Source organism: Drosophila tropicalis, unplaced genomic scaffold (assembly GCF_018151085.1).
Source record: "Drosophila tropicalis isolate 14030-0801.00 unplaced genomic scaffold, ASM1815108v1 contig_158, whole genome shotgun sequence".
Taxonomy (NCBI): Eukaryota; Metazoa; Arthropoda; class Insecta; order Diptera; family Drosophilidae; genus Drosophila; species Drosophila tropicalis.
This window is the reverse complement of record NW_027172602.1, coordinates 5,429,028-5,447,614: the sequence shown is the minus strand read 5'-3', so window position 1 is coordinate 5,447,614 and position 18,587 is coordinate 5,429,028. Positions and strand designations below refer to the sequence as shown.

General features: G+C 37.2%; 5 protein-coding genes across 8 annotated transcripts; 4 read left to right on the top strand and 1 right to left on the bottom strand.

Annotated features, from left to right (window-relative positions):
• Nucleotides 1–48: 48 nt before the first annotated feature.
• Mer (ezrin/radixin/moesin family protein merlin) lies at nucleotides 49–3,020 on the top strand. Its single transcript, XM_068303718.1, has 5 exons — nucleotides 49–928; nucleotides 993–1,095; nucleotides 1,164–1,373; nucleotides 1,442–1,678; nucleotides 1,919–3,020. The coding sequence occupies exons 1-5, from the start codon at nucleotides 375–377 to the stop codon at nucleotides 2,729–2,731; spliced, it is 1,917 nt and encodes a 638-aa protein (XP_068159819.1). The 5' UTR covers nucleotides 49–374; the 3' UTR covers nucleotides 2,732–3,020.
• Nucleotides 3,021–4,301: 1,281 nt separating this feature from the next.
• On the bottom strand, nucleotides 4,302–8,131 carry Ubqn (ubiquilin). The gene is made up of 3 exons (XM_068303719.1): nucleotides 7,619–8,131; nucleotides 5,456–6,992; nucleotides 4,302–5,240 (listed from the first exon to the last, which is right to left on the bottom strand). The coding sequence occupies exons 1-3, from the start codon at nucleotides 7,712–7,714 to the stop codon at nucleotides 5,164–5,166; spliced, it is 1,710 nt and encodes a 569-aa protein (XP_068159820.1). The 5' UTR covers nucleotides 7,715–8,131; the 3' UTR covers nucleotides 4,302–5,163.
• A 294-nt stretch (nucleotides 8,132–8,425) lies between these two features.
• On the top strand, nucleotides 8,426–10,732 carry LOC137587357 (PXMP2/4 family protein 4). Of its 3 annotated transcripts, XM_068303721.1 has the most exons (6): nucleotides 8,469–8,566; nucleotides 8,647–8,689; nucleotides 9,669–9,871; nucleotides 9,938–10,071; nucleotides 10,137–10,268; nucleotides 10,344–10,732. In XM_068303721.1, exons 3-6 carry the CDS (start codon nucleotides 9,706–9,708, stop codon nucleotides 10,530–10,532), a joined length of 621 nt encoding a protein of 206 aa, XP_068159822.1. In that variant the 5' UTR covers nucleotides 8,469–8,566; nucleotides 8,647–8,689; nucleotides 9,669–9,705; the 3' UTR covers nucleotides 10,533–10,732. The 3 variants fall into 3 exon arrangements, with proteins under 3 accessions (XP_068159821.1, XP_068159822.1, XP_068159823.1); XM_068303720.1 differs by lacking the exon at nucleotides 8,647–8,689 and having other exon boundaries at nucleotides 8,426–8,566; XM_068303722.1 differs by lacking the exons at nucleotides 8,469–8,566; nucleotides 8,647–8,689 and adding an exon at nucleotides 9,392–9,468.
• On the top strand, nucleotides 8,552–11,762 carry LOC137587358 (uncharacterized). 2 transcript variants are annotated; one of them, XM_068303724.1, is made up of 6 exons: nucleotides 8,552–8,566; nucleotides 8,647–8,689; nucleotides 10,915–11,048; nucleotides 11,103–11,185; nucleotides 11,243–11,425; nucleotides 11,482–11,762. In XM_068303724.1, the coding sequence occupies exons 3-6, from the start codon at nucleotides 10,928–10,930 to the stop codon at nucleotides 11,638–11,640; spliced, it is 546 nt and encodes a 181-aa protein (XP_068159825.1). In that variant the 5' UTR covers nucleotides 8,552–8,566; nucleotides 8,647–8,689; nucleotides 10,915–10,927; the 3' UTR covers nucleotides 11,641–11,762. The 2 variants fall into 2 exon arrangements, with proteins under 2 accessions (XP_068159825.1, XP_068159824.1); XM_068303723.1 differs by lacking the exons at nucleotides 8,552–8,566; nucleotides 8,647–8,689 and adding an exon at nucleotides 9,336–9,468.
• A 60-nt stretch (nucleotides 11,763–11,822) lies between these two features.
• On the top strand, nucleotides 11,823–13,821 carry CanB (Calcineurin B). Its single transcript, XM_068303725.1, has 3 exons — nucleotides 11,823–12,055; nucleotides 12,132–12,357; nucleotides 12,422–13,821. The coding sequence occupies exon 3, from the start codon at nucleotides 12,483–12,485 to the stop codon at nucleotides 12,993–12,995; it is 513 nt and encodes a 170-aa protein (XP_068159826.1). The 5' UTR covers nucleotides 11,823–12,055; nucleotides 12,132–12,357; nucleotides 12,422–12,482; the 3' UTR covers nucleotides 12,996–13,821.
• The last annotated feature ends 4,766 nt before the right edge of the window (nucleotides 13,822–18,587 follow it).

Here is an 18,587-nt window from a genome sequence, read left to right as displayed (position 1 = left end):
GCCGCAACCATCCCTAATACACCCAATCATATATCGATGTATCGATCTTCGATTAAAAGGAAAAAGAATTGGAATTTCTTTATTCCAATCTTTTCTTAAGTTATTACAATAAATATACCAACTTGCAAATATGTGCGTGTGGAAATGTGTGAAGGGTGGAATTGGCACAACGACAAAGCACTGCGGGAATAACATTAGCTATTGCATGGTGCAGCAACAATAACAAAAAGTAAACAGCAAGAGAGAAGCACACATCATAATCATCATATACTCAACACCCATATATATATATTTATATATAAATAAAACATCTTTGGCATATCTATATATACATACTAATATATATATATATATATACTTATATACATCACACAATGAGCCCCTTTAGCTCAAAAAAGAACCGTTCCTTGCCCGTCCGGGTAAGCACTTTTGATTCGGAGCTAGAATTTGATCTCGAACCACGAGCATCTGGTCAGGACCTATTCGATCTGGTCTGTCGCACAATTGGTTTACGTGAATCCTGGTATTTTGGTCTCCAATATGTGGACACACGCAGCAATGTTTCATGGTTGAAAATGGATAAAAAGGTCAAAGATCAGCGAATCGAATTGCATGCCAACAACAATTTCTATATCTTTAGTTTCTATGCCAAATACTTTCCGGAGAATGTCAGTGAGGAACTCATCCAGGAGATAACCCAACATTTGTTCTTTCTGCAAGTGAAACAAAGTATTCTCTCCATGGATATCTATTGCCGGCCAGAGGCATCAGTCCTGCTGGCCTCCTATGCGGTGCATGTTCAATATGGTCCCTATGACTATGAGAGCTACAAGGATGGCATGTTAGCTGGCGGTGAGCTACTGCCCAAAGGTGTTACAGATCAGTATCAAATGACTCCAGAAATGTGGGAGGAACGTATCAAGACATGGTGAGAGAAGAAGTCCAATAGCATCATTCAAAATATGTGTCACTTCCTTTATTTATATTTCCAGGTATATGGACCATGAGCCCATGACTCGGGATGAGGTGGAAATGGAGTATTTAAAAATTGCCCAAGATCTGGATATGTATGGAGTCAATTATTTTCCTATTACTGTAAGTGATGATAGCCCCGTCGAGTTCTAAATTAGAGTATTTAACATATGTTGTTCATTTCGTTATAGAATAAGAATAAAACCAAATTATGGCTGGGAGTTACTGCCGTTGGACTGAATATCTACGATGAACGGGACAAGCTAACGCCAAAGACAACGTTCCAATGGAATGAGATACGACATGTTAGTTTCGATGATAAAAAATTCACGATACGCCTAGTGGATGCCAAAGTATCCAATTTTATATTCTACTCACAGGACTTGCATATTAATAAAATGGTAAGAATATTTTTATAGATTTATAATGAATTCGATTGATTTCATTTTTGATTTGTTCAAACTATTAGATACTGGATCTTTGTAAGGGAAATCATGATCTTTATATGCGACGTCGCAAACCGGACACCATGGAAATCCAACAGATGAAGGCTCAGGCCAAGGAGGAGAAACAGCGTCGACAAATTGAACGCAAGAAATTCATACGTGAAAAGAAGCTGCGTGAGAAGGCCGAGCATGAACGCTATGAGCTGGAGAAGCGATTGGAACATCTGCAAGATGAGATGCGTATGGCATCGGATGCACTAGTAGGTTTCTATACGATAATATACAATTTAAGAAGGCATGCTATTTGTCTCTTGAGTTATGTGAATGTCAGAACAGATGTATATATAGAAAAATCACAAATTCATCAGAAAAACTTACTTAGATTCTTAAATGGAATAGATGTCCTGTGAGCCTATTGATATAGGAAATATTTTGTTTATCTATTAACTCACATTGCTTTCTTATTTAGTTATGTTCATTTTACTGTTTTCTATTTCTAGCGCCGTTCTGAAGAGACCAAGGAACTATATTTTGAGAAAAGTCGCGTTAATGAAGAACAAATGCAGTTAACAGAGTGCAAGGCGAATCATTTTAAAACCGAAATGGATCGTTTGCGTGAACGGCAAATGAAAATTGAACGAGAGAAGCATGACCTGGAGAAGAAGATCAGAGATGCTGATTTCTATGTACATCAGCTAACGGTGGAGAATGATAAACGTGAAGCGGAAACGGAGAAGCTGAAGAAGGAATTGATTTGTGCCAAAATGGCTGAACGTGAGGCCACCGCCCGATTGCTTAATTTCTTAAATAGCGGCCGTAAATCCTCCACCGATAGCCTGCTAACGGCCTCAACAGTATCGAATGCGGTGAATAATGCGTCCAGTATTGCAGCGATAAGTACCCCATCGTTAACTACGAGTAGCTCCACCAATGATATGGTCACAGTTGGCGGTGCTGATTTAACCATCACACATTCCTCACACTATCATCTCGTAATGGGTGACAATTCCAGTGGTATTTCCGATGACTTTGAGCCCAAGGAATTCATTTTAACTGGCAATGAAATGGAACAAATAACAAATGAAATGGAAAGCAATCATTTGGAATATTTACGTAAGACAAAGAATCAAGTGCAAAATCAATTGCAGACATTACGCTCAGAAATCGCACCGCATAAAATTGAAGAAAATCAGAGTAATCTCGATATACTCAGTGAGGCGCAAATAAAGGCAGGCGAGAATAAATACTCTACACTCAAAAAGCTCAAATCGGGTTCGACCAAGGCGCGTGTGGCCTTCTTTGAGGAGCTCTGACCAATTATTTTTACATAGTTTGTAGAAATTTTCATCATCAATCAATCAATCATTAAAAATGTGGTATTCATTTATTGTGTCTATGTGCTATATATATGTATGTATGTGTATATATGTCTTCTCATCTGGATGTATTATGTGTATCTTTATAGATATAGGATTTGTATACTCAAAAGCCACTGCTGTAATAAAAAAAAGAAAGATGTAAACTCATTGAAAAAAGAAATAAAACGACAAAGGCACATGGCCAACAAGATATTGGCAGGGCCAACAAAAAATGAATATAGTACCTGTATCTATGCATTTTCTATTGGTCTGCATTTGGATTAAAATCTATAGAAATTCCTTGGAACTGGCTAATCGATAAACCATTTATAAATAACGTTTCCATTTATTGATATTGCCAAAGACAGGAAAGCACAATGCCTGCTTGGAAAGGTCTAGAACCTAAACATTAAATGATAATAAGCTTCACTTATTATACACATAATACGAAAATAAAATTAATATTTTTTGCCAACTAAACGACAACAAGATTTAAGCAACATTTATCCCTAATCAGAGACACGATTTTGAGCTACCTTTGATTCTTTTAGAAAATTAACAAAAAACTTCCTACATTTTTCTTAATATTATTTGAAAACAACTTTTTATCTATTATCAGCTGAAATGGGACTCTTGGATTAGCAAAGTTTGTTTTCACCTCATAAACTCTTAATACATCAATCAATAGATCATCTTTAAATAAATGGTTTCAAAATGCTTTTAAGAACAGAAAATAGTTATTGTTTATTTCGCATAGGCAAAATCTAAAACCAAAGCATCTTTATTTTGTAAGTTTACTTTTTCATTTACATTAAATTTTGCTTAAATTTTTGAATGCATTTTCTCCATAGATCCCACACATAATTAATACCTCTTCCATCCATCTCTTTTCCATTTCCATCTCTTTCTTTTACATGCAATCTAAACATTCTCTTATTCTTTCACGTTTGTATTCAGATCTTTAGATCAGACCAGATTGTTAAAGTTTCTATATGTTACAGATATATATAAATATATATATATATATATATAGAGGGAGAAATTTTGTTTACTGTCCTGGCCCTTTACCCCCTTCGCCATCAAAGCGAGTTTGAACAATATTTTTCATCTTAATTGTTAACTAAAAATTAAACTTTACTTTTGTTTGTGTTTTTCGTTTTCTTTACTAAGGAATTTTTAAAAATAGGTTTTTGTTTTTTCACGTCTTTTTGTTAACACCACATGGAATATTTATGTTTGATTTTTTGATATTTGTACGTATATATAAATACATATATATACATTAAAAAAAAGAAGTTATATATATATATATATATATTCACTCATATATATATATATATATATATTGCTCCACATCCACACTTTGAATGCGTTATTTGATTTCGCGCATTAACCAAAAATCCATTTCGATCTGTCTTACATAGATAGAAACCAGCTTCAAAATTACACAAGTTTTAACAAAAAATAATAATAATAGTTATCATAGTAGTTATAATAGTGATGATGATATTATTAATCGTAGTAATAATAATTAAACAAGAGCACACAGACATGGTGAAATTTATTAGAACACATTCAAAATTAAAAGGAAACGTGAAATACATATATATATATATATACATCTATTTGTATATATATGGGATGTACGGATGAGTGTGTGTGTGTGTGCATGTGTTTAAGTGTTAGTTTGAAACGCATTTTTTTAAATTAAATTTTTCTTCATTTCACTTTGTTGTTTATAATTTTGCTTCCATTGGTATGTCTCTTTCGCGTTGAATTTAGCTTTCGTTTTTTTGTTTTTTGGTATGCTATCTATGTATCTATCTAGCTATTTTCTTTGTCCTTTTCCTTGTTTTATTTATGTGCTTGCCAATGTCCATGGTGTGCGTGTGTGTGTTTGTGTTAGTGTTCAGATGTGTTGAAATTAAGATATTTTCCATTCTCAAAAGTTACTAAGACATAGTATGATGATTCCGATCTCATAAACTCATTATTATTAATATTATTAACCATTTGATCCAGCATCTCTCCACATATTTTTCCATTTTGCTCTCATCGATCCACTGCTTTCCACGTTTCCATTTTAATTTGGGTTGTCGGGCTCTCGACTTCTCCCTCCATCCTTCTTTTTTTTTTTAGGGATAACGGCCGTGTTTATAGTTTATAGATTTATATAAATATATATATATATATATATATAAATATACATATGTGTTTTTGTTTGTATATATATATATATAAAGAGGTTTTCTTTTCCCATCTGGTTTTGGTTTTTTCCCCATCAATTTCCCTCAGTTGCTGTTGTTGCTTTTCCTGACCATTTCGCTTGTTTTTTTTTTTTTTTTTTTTTTTTTTTTTTTTGTATTGTTGCAATTGGCTTAACTATGTTAACTCAGGGACAACTGATTAAGCGACAGGAGACGCTCCACTGCCGCATTGATGTCGCCAAATGTTGCGATCAAAGCTGCAAAGAGAAGAACAAGTGAACGATTATTTCATTGAATAATAAATGGTGAAGTTCTTTTGTTTTCTTCGTTTAATTTGATAACGATTCGGAAACGGAAACAGAAATAAACCTAGGGAAAGGTTTTCCTTAGCTAATGCTAATCATCATTCTTTCCTATTTGTCACCTAAAGCCTAACTGTTGCTACATTCATTTTGTTCGCATTGCCTCTTACCTTGTAGATTGGCCTCTCGATTGGCAAACCCCATGGCAGCCAGCTGTTCCAATTGTGATTGATAGCGCACTTCCGGCGGCTGTGTGCTATCCGCATTGTTAGACATCCCATTGAGCATGCGAGCCATGAAATCGTTAAAGAGTTGGGCATTTGGGCCACCACCGGGCGCCAGGTTGGGCGTGCTACCAGCATTCGCACTATTATTGACAGCAGATCCACTTAATGGCGAGGATACGCTGTTGCTAGAGTTATTGAGGAGACCGCCGCCACCAAGTACACTGCCATTGCCACTGCCTTGGCCATCGCCGCTAGCCGGATCGGCGGCTGGTGTATTATTCACGCCGGGTGGTGGTGGTGGAATGCCCAATGTACCAACTAGACCAGGTGCGGCACTTCTTAGCTGTTCCATGCCCTGTTGAATTTGTAGTATAGCATTGATGGCCTCCGGATTGGTAAGCATATTCATCACCTCTGGATTTTGCATTTGGGCCATAAACTGGGGCATCATTTGGCGTACTTGATCCTGCATGGCTGGATTATTTGCCAGCAAGGGACTGCTGCCTAGTAGACGTGATGCCATATCCGGATCCTGGGACATGGACTCCATCATTGAACGCGTGTAGGGTGCATTAAGAAGATTCTGCATTAGGGCTGGATTATCAGCCATCTGCTGTAACATACTGCGCATAGCCGGTGTGTTGAGTATATTATTTGGAGGCAGATCAGAGCGGCCCCTGCCATTGGTATTGGTAGTGGGACCATTCGCAGTGCCAACGCCGCCGCCACCACCCCAAGGGTTGGGCAGGGGATTACGATTTTCGGTGCCCTGTTGGGGATTTATACCGCCGGCATTGGCACCACTACCACCACCTTCAACCAAGCCAGCAAATGGATTGCGACCAAATGACTCGGATGCCGCATTCATCATTGGCTCCTGTATATCACGATAGATCCGCTGCAAAGCACTATAACCGCCTGGCACTGATTCCAAATTGGACATGGCCCGATCATGCGAACGCATCAATTCTTGCAACATTGATGGATTTCTAGCCAATTCCATTGTCTGACGTAACAAATCCGGATTGTTAAGCATATGCGATATTTCCGGGTTTCTTTGCATTAGATCCTGCATTTGAGGATTCGATGTGATCAATTGTCTCATTGTTTCTGGATTATTCATCATCTGCTGCACCAAAGGATTATCCATCAGAGATCGCAGCATATCGCCATTGTTCAGCAACTCATTCTGCATGCGAGCCTGCAGATCCATAAATGAATTCGAACCAGCTCCCAGTGCCTCCATGCCAGCGAGTCCGCCAAATTGATTCAAACCAAACGGTGTCTGGCGCACATCGGCCGGTGCACGGGCTGGTAGCTCCACATTACGTGTGGGTGCCTTAATTACCAAGTGCACTGTCAAATTATCCTTAATGTTATGCATTTTTAATGTATCCGAATCCTTCATTATTTTACCGGCAAATATCAATACGAGCTGCTCCGGTTCAGCTTCAAATTTTTGGGCAACAAGAATTTTGAACTACAAGAGAGAGAGAGAGAGAGAGAGAGAGTTAGAGAGGGAAACAGTGAGACACATTTTAATATACAAAATTCATTCAATTTCACAATTTTTATAAGTTAATTCAATTTTAAACTTTCATCATCCCTAATCCATGGAAACACCCAGTTGGAGCTTAGGCACAACGCCTGATTTAGTAAAGCGAGATAGCAAATGCAAGAAAGCAAGTTTCAAACGAATTGTTGCTATTTATGCAAATAGCACACAAGTTGAATTTTGAGACTCTTATGGACAGCAAAATATGGGTCAAAAACATATTGCTACATTATCACAACTTTTATAGGCGAATTTCCAACTGGGTTGTCACTCACACACACACTCACACATACTAACATTTGCACTTTGCCACCCTTTTTTTTTCTCTCTTTCTACCAACGGATAAAATTTAATGCACTGTACTTTCAATTAAGTTCTAGGTGGGTGTGCGTGTGCCAGTGTGTGTGTGTGTGTTTGTGTGTGAATGTTGTGGCCCTTCTTCTATGGTGCAATGAGGCGGTCGGGTCACTCTCACATGGCAGTCACAAGGTGTACCCCCCTCATTGACAAGGGTCGTCACCGACACATATCTTTACTCGCGTCTTACTCACATCTTTTATTCCAGAATCTTCATCAACTTCCACAGTTTTCTTGTCCTTTGGCGTTTTTACAACCACGTTGATACGTTTACTGCCGCCTTCCGCCATTTCGATTGTTGTTTTTGTTGAGTCTGTATGCGAGTGGTTGTATGGTGTTTGTGTGTACGAGTAAATATATGTTTGTGTGATGTGTGTGTTTGGTTTAAGTATATTATTGTTATTCCGTCTATTACTTAGTTTTTTTTGTGTATAATTTGTTGCCGTTTTGTTGTTGTATGTGCTGTTTCAGTTGATGTTTTTTTTTGCTTGTCCGCTTGCCAGTTTCGAAAAAGTATAGAATAACTTTAGTGTGACTTCTTTTTCTTGTCGTTTTTGAATAGCCCTTCGAAAATATATATATATAGAGATATATATATATATATATATGTATCTACGTGTGTTCAAAATGAATTATTTTCCATTTGATGAAAAGTAATTCGTCACTTGCTCACACACACACGCACGGGGAAAAAAACCGAGAGTCACAACTTTTTCTTTTTTTCTATCTGGTATTTTCTGGTATTTTCCCTTTATATTTTATCGATTTTATCGGAGCAAGTCTATCGGTTAATCGAAATTACGGAGCAAAACCTTTTTATGCAATCGATAAGATATCGATTTGAGATTATGAGAGTTATCATGATTTCCGAGCATGTATCGATAAGTCGATAGGTTGACTGTTGCCATCTCGTTCGCACTCATTGCAAATAACAGCTGACATTCGCGTTGTTTGGTTTTTTGTTTTTGTGTTTTCGTAATTTATAAGACACGAGATGCGGATGCTTCTAGAGCTCCCTATAGGGTGGAACGAATAGTACAAACTTTAATTCCAATAAGCTAGCTTTAGTAACTGTGACAGAATTAACATTCTGTCCCCTACAACCCCTATCTCACCCACTGGGTCCACTGGAACAGACCTTTGTAAGTATAGTCAAATAAATGAATACACATGACCAATTGAGATATCTACACATACTTCTGTTTATTCTCCCGCTCCGTAGTTTCTCTGGCAACACATGTGCGGGTGTAGCGACGTAATCTATTGTGAGTGTCGTCAGAGCTCCCGTTCTCCTCTCACCTGTCTCACATATTGTATAACCAGTGCGAAACATTTCTGTCGTATTCCTCTCTCGTTCACTCTCACTTTCAATACTCTTTCCTTTTGGGACTAATTGGTTTACAATATTATGATATAAAATACGCTTTATGTGCCTTATCAGCTCTATATTTCGTTAAAAACCAGCATCGCATACTTGCTTCCGCTTGTTTTAAAAATAAAATCACGAGGCCAATGCCGTATCATGATGAAATTCTCATGCAATAAACACTTTAGCATCATAAACTCATGTCAACAAATTTGCAAATCATTTCTTAATGAATCAGCAAATTATCAGCGGTGATAGAGTATACAAATTTCGGCACTTATCCAATGCTAGTGATCCCCCATACGGAAATAAGCAATGGTTCTTCTTCAAAATGCAGTCGCTTTTGCATTGAGCAAGTGTCACCGACTTTCTCTCTAGTTCAGGGTCAAGATCATGATGAATTTGCTTTCATAACCCATTAACGTACATACATATGTATGCATGCATGGATTCATTTCCTTCATCTCTCATTTAGCCATTTGTATGATCGTTCGTGTTCGTAATTGGTCATTGAAATTGAGAGAAAATTTAAATTCTCTTAAATGCATTTTTCGAAATTATTCGTTTTAGTCCGTGCATAGTATTCAGTTGTAGTGCAGTTTTTTGGCCGAAAAGTGCGTGATTTTTGGGTGCAACGTATTTCGAATTTACACCATCTTTCACCACACAATCGAAGGAGTAAGCAAGTTATAATAATTAGAAACTTTAAGTTTTATTCAATTTGATGCCCCTTGATCGCAGACCTTGACCTTGGCACAGTGTGGTGGGAATAGGAATTTGGGCTTTTTCTTTTTTGTATGCTATTTCTGTCAATGCCTCCATAGTGTGTGTATGTGTTTTGATTTTAAGCTAACACCATCATCATTCCGTCCCACTAGAATACATTTCTCTGGCTTTTATCGTCTCGGCTAACGAATGGCTGTCCAAGCTGTAAAATTATTGCAATCCACCGTGGCCAATTGGCAGCGCCATTTGGCAGCGAAGGCCAAATTGCATCCCATGGCCAAAGGAGCCGTGACGTATGCAATTATGTGGCCAACTGGAAGTCTCATACAGCAGACGCTGGAGGGACGACATTTTGGTAAGTGCATCCCTTATGATCCTTTTAATCCTGGCCTCAATCCCCCTACATTTATTCATACTTCAGGCAACTACGACTGGCAGCGTGCCTTGCGCTTTAGTCTCTTTGGTGCTTTATATGTGGCTCCCACTCTCTATGGTTGGGTCCGTCTCAGTAGTGCCATGTGGCCCCAGACCAATTTTCGTATAGGCATAATTAAGGTAAGTGTCTGACGTGATGATTCGCATGCGCCAATGGTCAACTTTGTCAATTTCGCTGTTCATAGGCCATAACCGAACAAATCTCCTATGGACCTTTTGCCTGTGTTAGTTTCTTTATGGGCATGAGCCTGCTGGAGTTTAAGACCCTTTCTGAGGCCATTGATGAGGCCAAAGAGAAGGTAGCACCCACTTATAAGGTAGGAACAGATGTGAAAGAGATGATATTTTTTCCCGCAATTCTAACACTTGATCTCATTCCGCAATTGCCATAGGTGGGCGTGTGCATTTGGCCATTTATACAGACAATTAACTTTGCATTGGTACCCGAGCATAATCGCGTTGTTTTTGTGAGCATTTGCAGTCTAATGTGGACCATTTTTCTGGCCTTTATGAAAACCCATCATCCGACGGAATTGACGGAGCACTCCCATCATGAGTCCTTAGCTGAGACGCAGTCGTAGTCCCAGTCTCACTTTCTTTATATGTGTGTATATGTGTCATTGTTGTTGTTATACTAGTTTTTAAGTGTAAGGTAATGTTACAACGCTTCAACGGAACGAACATACTTTTAATAATGTCGAAGTTTATAACAAACTTCTTTTGTTGAGCGTTATAGAACAATTTTTAGGACAATAAAAATTACAAAATCTATGTAATAGAATCGCTTTTTACTTACAGCATGCAAACTAATTCCGATCCTATTTCCATATGCAATCTCTGGGTCTGCCTTGATCTAGGTGGGCAGGGACTTTTCATTTACGTATACATACATACAAACATATATTATTAATAGCATTCACATTAGTTTATAATTTTTAATCTTTGTAAATTGTGCGATTTCAGTCCTGTAATTGCCATGTGGCAGACCGTTAAGATCTTTGTAACCAGATATCCCATAGCACGTGGTATGATATCTTATAGTCTAATCTGGCCCACAAGTTCGTTGATTCAACAGACATTCGAGGGCAAGCGTTGGGGTGAGTCTAGACAGATAATTATCATTTGTCATCATTTGTCGTAACTCTTCTCAGGAGACTATGATTGGGCGCGTGTGATGCGGTTTAGCCTGTACGGTGGACTTTTTGTGGCCCCCACTCTCTATGGCTGGGTTAAGGTAAAATGGATATTCTTAATAGATACTCATGATTGATTCTTTCTTGGATTTGTGCAGATCTCCAGCGCCATGTGGCCACAGACATCTCTGCGTACGGGTATCACGAAGGCGGCAGTGGAAACAATATCTTATACGCCAGGTGCTATGACATGTTTCTATTTTATCATGAGTCTGCTCGAGTCCAAGACAGTCCAGGAGGCAGTGGCTGAAGTGGGCAAGAAGTTCCTTCCCACCTATAAGGTATAATGTTTCAAACCAATTTCGTATATCGATCTCTTACACATGGTATTCCATAGGTGGCACTCTCTGTTTGGCCTTTGGTAGCCACCATTAACTTTACCTTGATACCCGAACGCAATCGGGTACCCTTCATCAGTGCCTGCAGCTTATGCTGGACCTGCTTTCTGGCTTATATGAAACACTTGGAACATCATGAGGTCGATGAAGCTATTTAATTGAACGTCTTTAATTTTTAAGAATTTAGGTAGTTTATTTAAGTGTTGAATATCTTTGCAAAATTTCGGCCAAAATTTCACAAAAACTCTTATTAAAATTCATTTATTATGTTTCAATTGAATTCAAGTAACGGAAAATATTTTCAAGTTTCTGTTGCATACAGCTGGGCGCATTTGTTTAACTATGGTCACACTTGGCAGCGCCAAAAAGTTTATACTTTTGCGCCTGTGCCTGTTTGCTTAGTTTTCTCGCAAAATACATTAGTCGTTTGATTGCAGCCTAGCCAAGTGGAGAGAAAGGGAGACAAAACGAGAGAGAGATAGAGTGAGAGAGAGATAAACATAGCGAGAGAGCGAGAGATTGGCATTCCGCCCCAAAAACTTTAGTTCAACTGATGGTTTGGCTTATCTTGTGGTAAATTCACAAAAACCTGACCTAACGCCAAATCGGTGAGATTTTTCATATATATATGTATGTATATGGTGGACAGATCCAGTGAATATAGCCAAATAATACAATACAGACAAGATTTCCAACGAGATTGAAAATGGAAAACTAAGCTGAAGAAAATCATAACGTATGTATTGTATATGAAAAATTGGAAAATCAATACTATCGAAGGCTGCTATTGAGAAATACCAGAAAAAAGCACAAAAAAAATTGTGTAGCTTTTCTGTTTTTTTGTTGTAGTCGCTCGTGGTGGTCACCTGTGGCAGGTGAGTGATTCCCTTCCAATTTTCCGAATTTCTATTCCTCTATTCCTCTTTCAACCAATTGCAGAATTGATACAGAAGTGAATTTGTTAAAACGTTCAAGTTAATCACACAATAACTGCCTCAGAATGGGAAATGAGACATCGCTGCCCATGGATATGTGCTCGAATTTCGATGCAGATGAAATTCGTCGCCTGGGTAAACGTTTTCGTAAACTGGATCTGGACAATTCGGGAGCACTGAGCATAGATGAGTTTATGTCGCTGCCAGAGCTGCAGCAGAATCCGCTAGTCCAGCGGGTTATTGACATCTTCGATGCGGATGGCAATGGTGAGGTTGATTTCAAGGAATTCATTCAAGGTGTCTCACAGTTTAGTGTACGGGGCGATAAGTTGTCCAAGCTTCGTTTTGCATTCCGCATCTATGACATGGACAACGATGGCTACATTTCCAATGGTGAACTCTTTCAGGTGCTCAAAATGATGGTGGGCAATAATCTGAAGGATACACAATTGCAACAGATTGTCGATAAGACAATTTGCTTTGCCGACAAGGACGAAGATGGCAAAATCTCATTCGATGAGTTCTGCTCGGTTGTCGGTAATACGGATATACATAAGAAAATGGTTGTGGATGTTTAATTGGACATATGTTGTATATACATACACACATATGTACATATATGGATACTATACTATATGCTACCATATAAACATATTGACTATGGTCTATACCTTAAGACAATTCTGGCTATGACATATAGAAAAGCAAAAGCCAAAGCAAAGATACAGCCGACTAAAATCGACGAAAATCAAATATCATTAATGTGACTCAAAACAAAAGAAAGAAAAAAAAAAAAAAAAAAACAACTACAACTACTATTTGTTATTTCAGAGAGAACAAACAATAAAACAAAAAACAGCAAACAAACAAACAAAAAAAAAGGTTCTCAGTTTATGTGTAAACTTTAATTGATTTTGTGTAAAAGAGATGTGAAATACGACGGTACCTTCATAATGGAATCCCTCCTAATCACTTTTCTGTCTCCCTCCTTAATCCCACATCTTCTCTGCTCCTGTGCCTCTTCCTGTCAAGTCCCACATCCCTTAACTGCAATGAACTGTGTCTTAATCTTCATACGGAACCACCGGCAACGGACCACTAATTCATGCTTATGAGAATTTCCTATTTAACTTTTGTCCTTGCAATAAACTCTTTCAAATTTTCAAAAATCCAACAAAATGAAATTTAAAATTAATTAATAAAAATAAAAAAAGAACTACAAATTAATTATCACTATGTTGAAATTCGATTCATGTCACACACATACAACAAATATCAAAAATTAATTAATTACAAATTGTTATTAAATTTTAGTAATTTTTACCTCAATGCCAATATTTAAACACATTTCTGAATAATTTGTTTTTTAAGTTCTCACACAAAACAACTGAAAAAAAAGTATTTGGTCTTAAAACAAACACTCCATAAAATAAAATGCAAAACCAAAATAATTTTAAAATTTAAAAACAAGAAGTTTTTCAAATGAGCTGGTCTGTTTTTTTTTTTTTTTTTTTACTTTAAGCTTTAGATTTTTTTTTCTTAAAAATATTCTATAAGTCCAATTAAATATTGACTAAATGTTATGTGTAAGAAATATATAAGAAATTAATAAATATATATAAAAAAAAAAAAAAATTAATATGAAATTATGCATTTGATTGAAATTGTACTAAAATCAAAGAGTTTGATTTAGTGAGAGACGTTCATTAATTTGAAAACGAACGAAATGAATTTGAACTGACTGACTGCTGAGATGAATGAGAATGAATATAGTTTCAAACCGAATGAATGAATGAATTTGGAAAACGAATATATCTCAATGCACATTCAATAGATCACGTTTTAATAACTAATTTAACACATTCTAAATGAAAAACCTCTTAAAAATTGAGAGAATTACAAAGTAAAGAGTTTTGGAGAATTTTAGAAACTACTTGAACTTGGAACTCCGACTGGATTTTGGCCAATTTTCAACCGATTTCAAAATGAGATTAGCTTTTCCAATATTTGAAAAATGAATTTCAGACCGATTTTTGAAAAAAACCATTCAGGTTTTTTGAAAAAATTAAGTTCTAGAGACTTTAATGCAGATTAAAAGACATTTGTTTGACTTGAAGATAAGGACATGAATTTTTCAAATACTCGAAAAATTGACTAAATTAGAGCCTCATGAAATAAAGATTAATTGCAATAATTTGCTGTTTTTTACATTTTTTGTCTTGTAATTTACCTTATTTATATTTAAGATTTAAAATCGAATTGAAAAGCATTCAAATGAGATGAGGGTGGAAAAAAATTGACATAAACTTGATTATTATTATCAGAGAGAGTTTCTTAGCTTATACCTAATTCATTTCGATATGCTTTGTGGCATGAAAGAAAATCGTTAACAAATTTTTACTACCAAAAAGATTTCCCTTTATGTGATTCATGGTGTTTTAATGCCCAATTAAAAATAAATGAAATTATGAATTTAAAAAAAGAATCTTTGCTGCAGTTAATCTGTGTAAATATTAAATGCCAAATTTTGTGGGCTCACAATTAGCCTCTTTGTTAAATTTTTTTCTGTTTCATGCCCTATGGGCATAAAAAAAACGTTTGTTATGAAAGGCTTACCCACTGGATCCGTTTTGGCCGACAGAGGCGCTAAAGTGTTTATGAGTCGATAAGGGTCTGGTGGTGGAAGGGTGAGACGGACATGGAGGGGCAGAGGTTAAATAAAGAATTTATGACAATTTCGTGTAAATATAATTTCATGTATTGTTTACAGGTTAACTAAGCAATTTGCTTGCCTCTTGTTTGTGTGACATTTATCAAAGTCCGCTCCTGCTTTGTGACCTAGAAAACGTTAAACTCTAGGTTTGCTCACACGCACATGCTCATGTGTTTGAGTAAAAATGTCTCTGCATTTGGACCTGCACTCGATTACAGGACAAAAGTACATTTTATGACCGCAAAGGCAGCCAGCAATGTTTCTGCCATTGTGATACAGATATAATTTTTTTTCTATAGCATACATTTGGGCGTTCTGATTTTGGGCGGGGAATCTCTTTATTCGAGTTTATATTATTATAAGGAGCTGGAACAGACAGCATTCCATGTATGGGTATATACTTTTGGAGTATGGGAAGGAGGGTATAATATAAAATACTAGTGACATGGACGCAGGTTGCCCAAAAGAGAGAGAGAGAGAGTCAGAGCCCTTAATAGGTCACATACAAGGACGGATTAGATGAATCCAGCAAAACCATTCATATAATTAAACAAAACACTGTAAAAGACTTGAGTTATACATTTGTTAAGTGAATTCCTACAATTGGTTCTTATTAAGTACTATGTAAATAGTCAAATTAGAAATGTCTCTTTAATTATTGCTTAAACGACATAAATCAGATTTTGATAATTATTTTTATCTATTTACCATTTCGTGAATTAGGTTGAGCAGAAGAAAAATGGATTATAGGTGGCTAATCTGATGGAAATGTGGTCATGACGTTTCTCCACTTTTGTTAGAAAGCCAACACCTTGAACATTTCTCTCTCTCTCTCTCTTTGTGTGTGTGTGTGTGGTATTGATAAATTATTATCAGATCGCGTTGTCGCAGCTACTGAAGTCGGTTCGTAAATCATTTTTTTTTTTTGGTTAGAACCCTCCCAAATGCTTGGCAGTCCCTAGAAATATTTCAATTTTTAAATGTTAGTAGGGTTAAAGCCATCTCACCTTCACCTTTGGCTCGAGAGGCAGGCAGCCGGCTCACAGCGGCTGCGACACGACCAACTCATCCATTTGGTTGACCTTTTCCCGGATATTAATTGGTTTTGATTAATGTGCTCCCATTTCTATAGGTTAGTTGCGCGTATATAATACCTGGCATGGCCTGCCTTGGCATGGCCTCTAAATTGGTACGTCCTATAATTGAGCTTTTCGTGGCTGCCATGTAGACATCCATCATTAATTTATATTCCACAAGCTAAGATGGAGTGTGATACACCCAAAAAGTATGATACAGAAATTTATATTATTTACAATGATTCCAAAAACCCTCAAAAACAAAAAACACTCGCTTACACCGAAATTTATATACTCTAGCACCCACTCGTCTCTCTATCTCTGAATTGGCCTTGAAAAAAATACAAAAAAAAAAGAATATCATAATAATAATACCCCATGGGGACACCAGTTGGAGTCGGAGTCTGGAATTTGTTTACATATGCTTAAATAATGATTATATGGAAGTATAGACACCGATTTGGGAAAACGCTGATTTCCATTATACAAATTAGATGTCTATGAGGAACTTTGATGATTCGATAATGCCCTAAGCAAGGGCATAAAGGAAGGAACCAAAAAAAAATATAAGGTAAACTATTTACTAAAATGCCTCTTATGAATTATGTACAACAATTGTCCATTCAATGTGCGGCAGAGCATGAGAATTGGTGGATAGGGGGAGGGGGTGTATGATGAGGTAGGTAGGTCGGTAAGTTGTGTGGGTGGTTGGGCAGGTGGTTGTAGGTTCTTGAGTGGGTGGTTGTTTATGTACATACATATGTAAGTATGTACACATTTTTTGTTGTCAGTGCCCATGCCCTGACACAAATCAATATATGAGTGAGTACTTGCGTGTATGTATGTATGTTTATAAAAGAGTTTTCTGTGTGTGTGTGTGTGTGTGAGGGCTATTGTTGTTATTCCTCCCCCTACCTGCCTCCTGATCGGTGACCACGACTCCACATGACATTCACATTCCAACATTCATACATACATACATATAATAAACTTTGGACAGGTATAAAACTTCGGCCAAACTCAAACAACAACAAACTCATATGGGAATCGACAGCTTTATGTTTTATTCTTTTTTGTAATGTTTTGCTTTTTGTTTGTATCCCTTCGTATGAAAGGATATGTTCACTTTGTTTAGAAATTTGTCCAATATGCGACAAAAGACTATATTTTGTAGTCATCAATTGTTTTTGATCAGACTTAAGGAATGAGCCACCAAAAACCTTAACTTGTCTTTATTTCACTTCTTATACTGGTCCAATACTTTTGGCCATAAGTATGCCATGCCTAGAAGAAACAGACTTTTAATTTGGAATACTCTAAAGGGTAATGTGTATGAGCTACAAATTCTTCGTCTCCTTTATAAATTTTAAGTTCTATTGAATCTTTAAAGGAATAGATCAATACATAGTTAAATAAAAACCAAATTTGATTGTAACTCAGACCTTATTTAAGATTATTAATATGGTGACCCAATTTTAAGTTCCTTAAACTCTTGAAATACTCTGTAGAGTTCCGTGCAAAGATTGAGCATTCTTCTGGTTACTGAAAAGTCCATGTCTATATGTTCTTTTTGAGTAAATTTAGGTGAAATTTTTGAGTTGAAGTTAAGTAAAACATTGAAACAGAACTGTGGATTTGAGCGGGGCGAACACTGTGGGGGGGTGAGAGGGACCATCAGCAAACAGAAATCTTTATAAAACATTGCATTCGCCCTCAAGTTTCGTTCATCCATTAGCAATTCCATTTCAGCAAGAAAGATGGCGTAAACAACGATGGCAATGGCCAGTGACGCCACAACAAAATGGCGGGAAATGTAGTAGAGAAACTTTTCAACTTGCAGATCCTTTTGCTTCTTCACAATTCAGTAGGTCAAGAGATTCTGATGTTCTTATCGAAATATCAGATGGGTTAGGAATGGTGAATTTAAGCGAAACATTCTTGGCTAACGGCAATGCACCTCCGGTAATTTGCGAGTTCGCTCCTGTCGGCTGGGGGAGAGGGTATAAATAACAGGAACGGGACGAATTGTTTTACTGGCAACCGAACGAAGAGGCTCCCGACTCCCAGTTCCCAGTTCCCGACTCGCGTATTCGCATTCGCACTTCACGAAGCTTCGTCTTTATGCGTTTGCATGTACACCGATGTATGATGAAGAGTGTGACAGAGGAACCAGAGACGGGTACGGCTCAGGGGGTGTGAAACATTTTGAGGTACATTTAGGGACCAAAACGGAAGCATAAACAGTTAGAACATAAGCGTCCCGATTCGACCTACAGTGCCTGCAGGCGCGGACGCCGCTGGTTTGACTAAACGACTCACACAATCACTCCCCATCACCTCCCCCCGCTTCATCACGCCGCCCCCCTGGCCAATCCACCTTT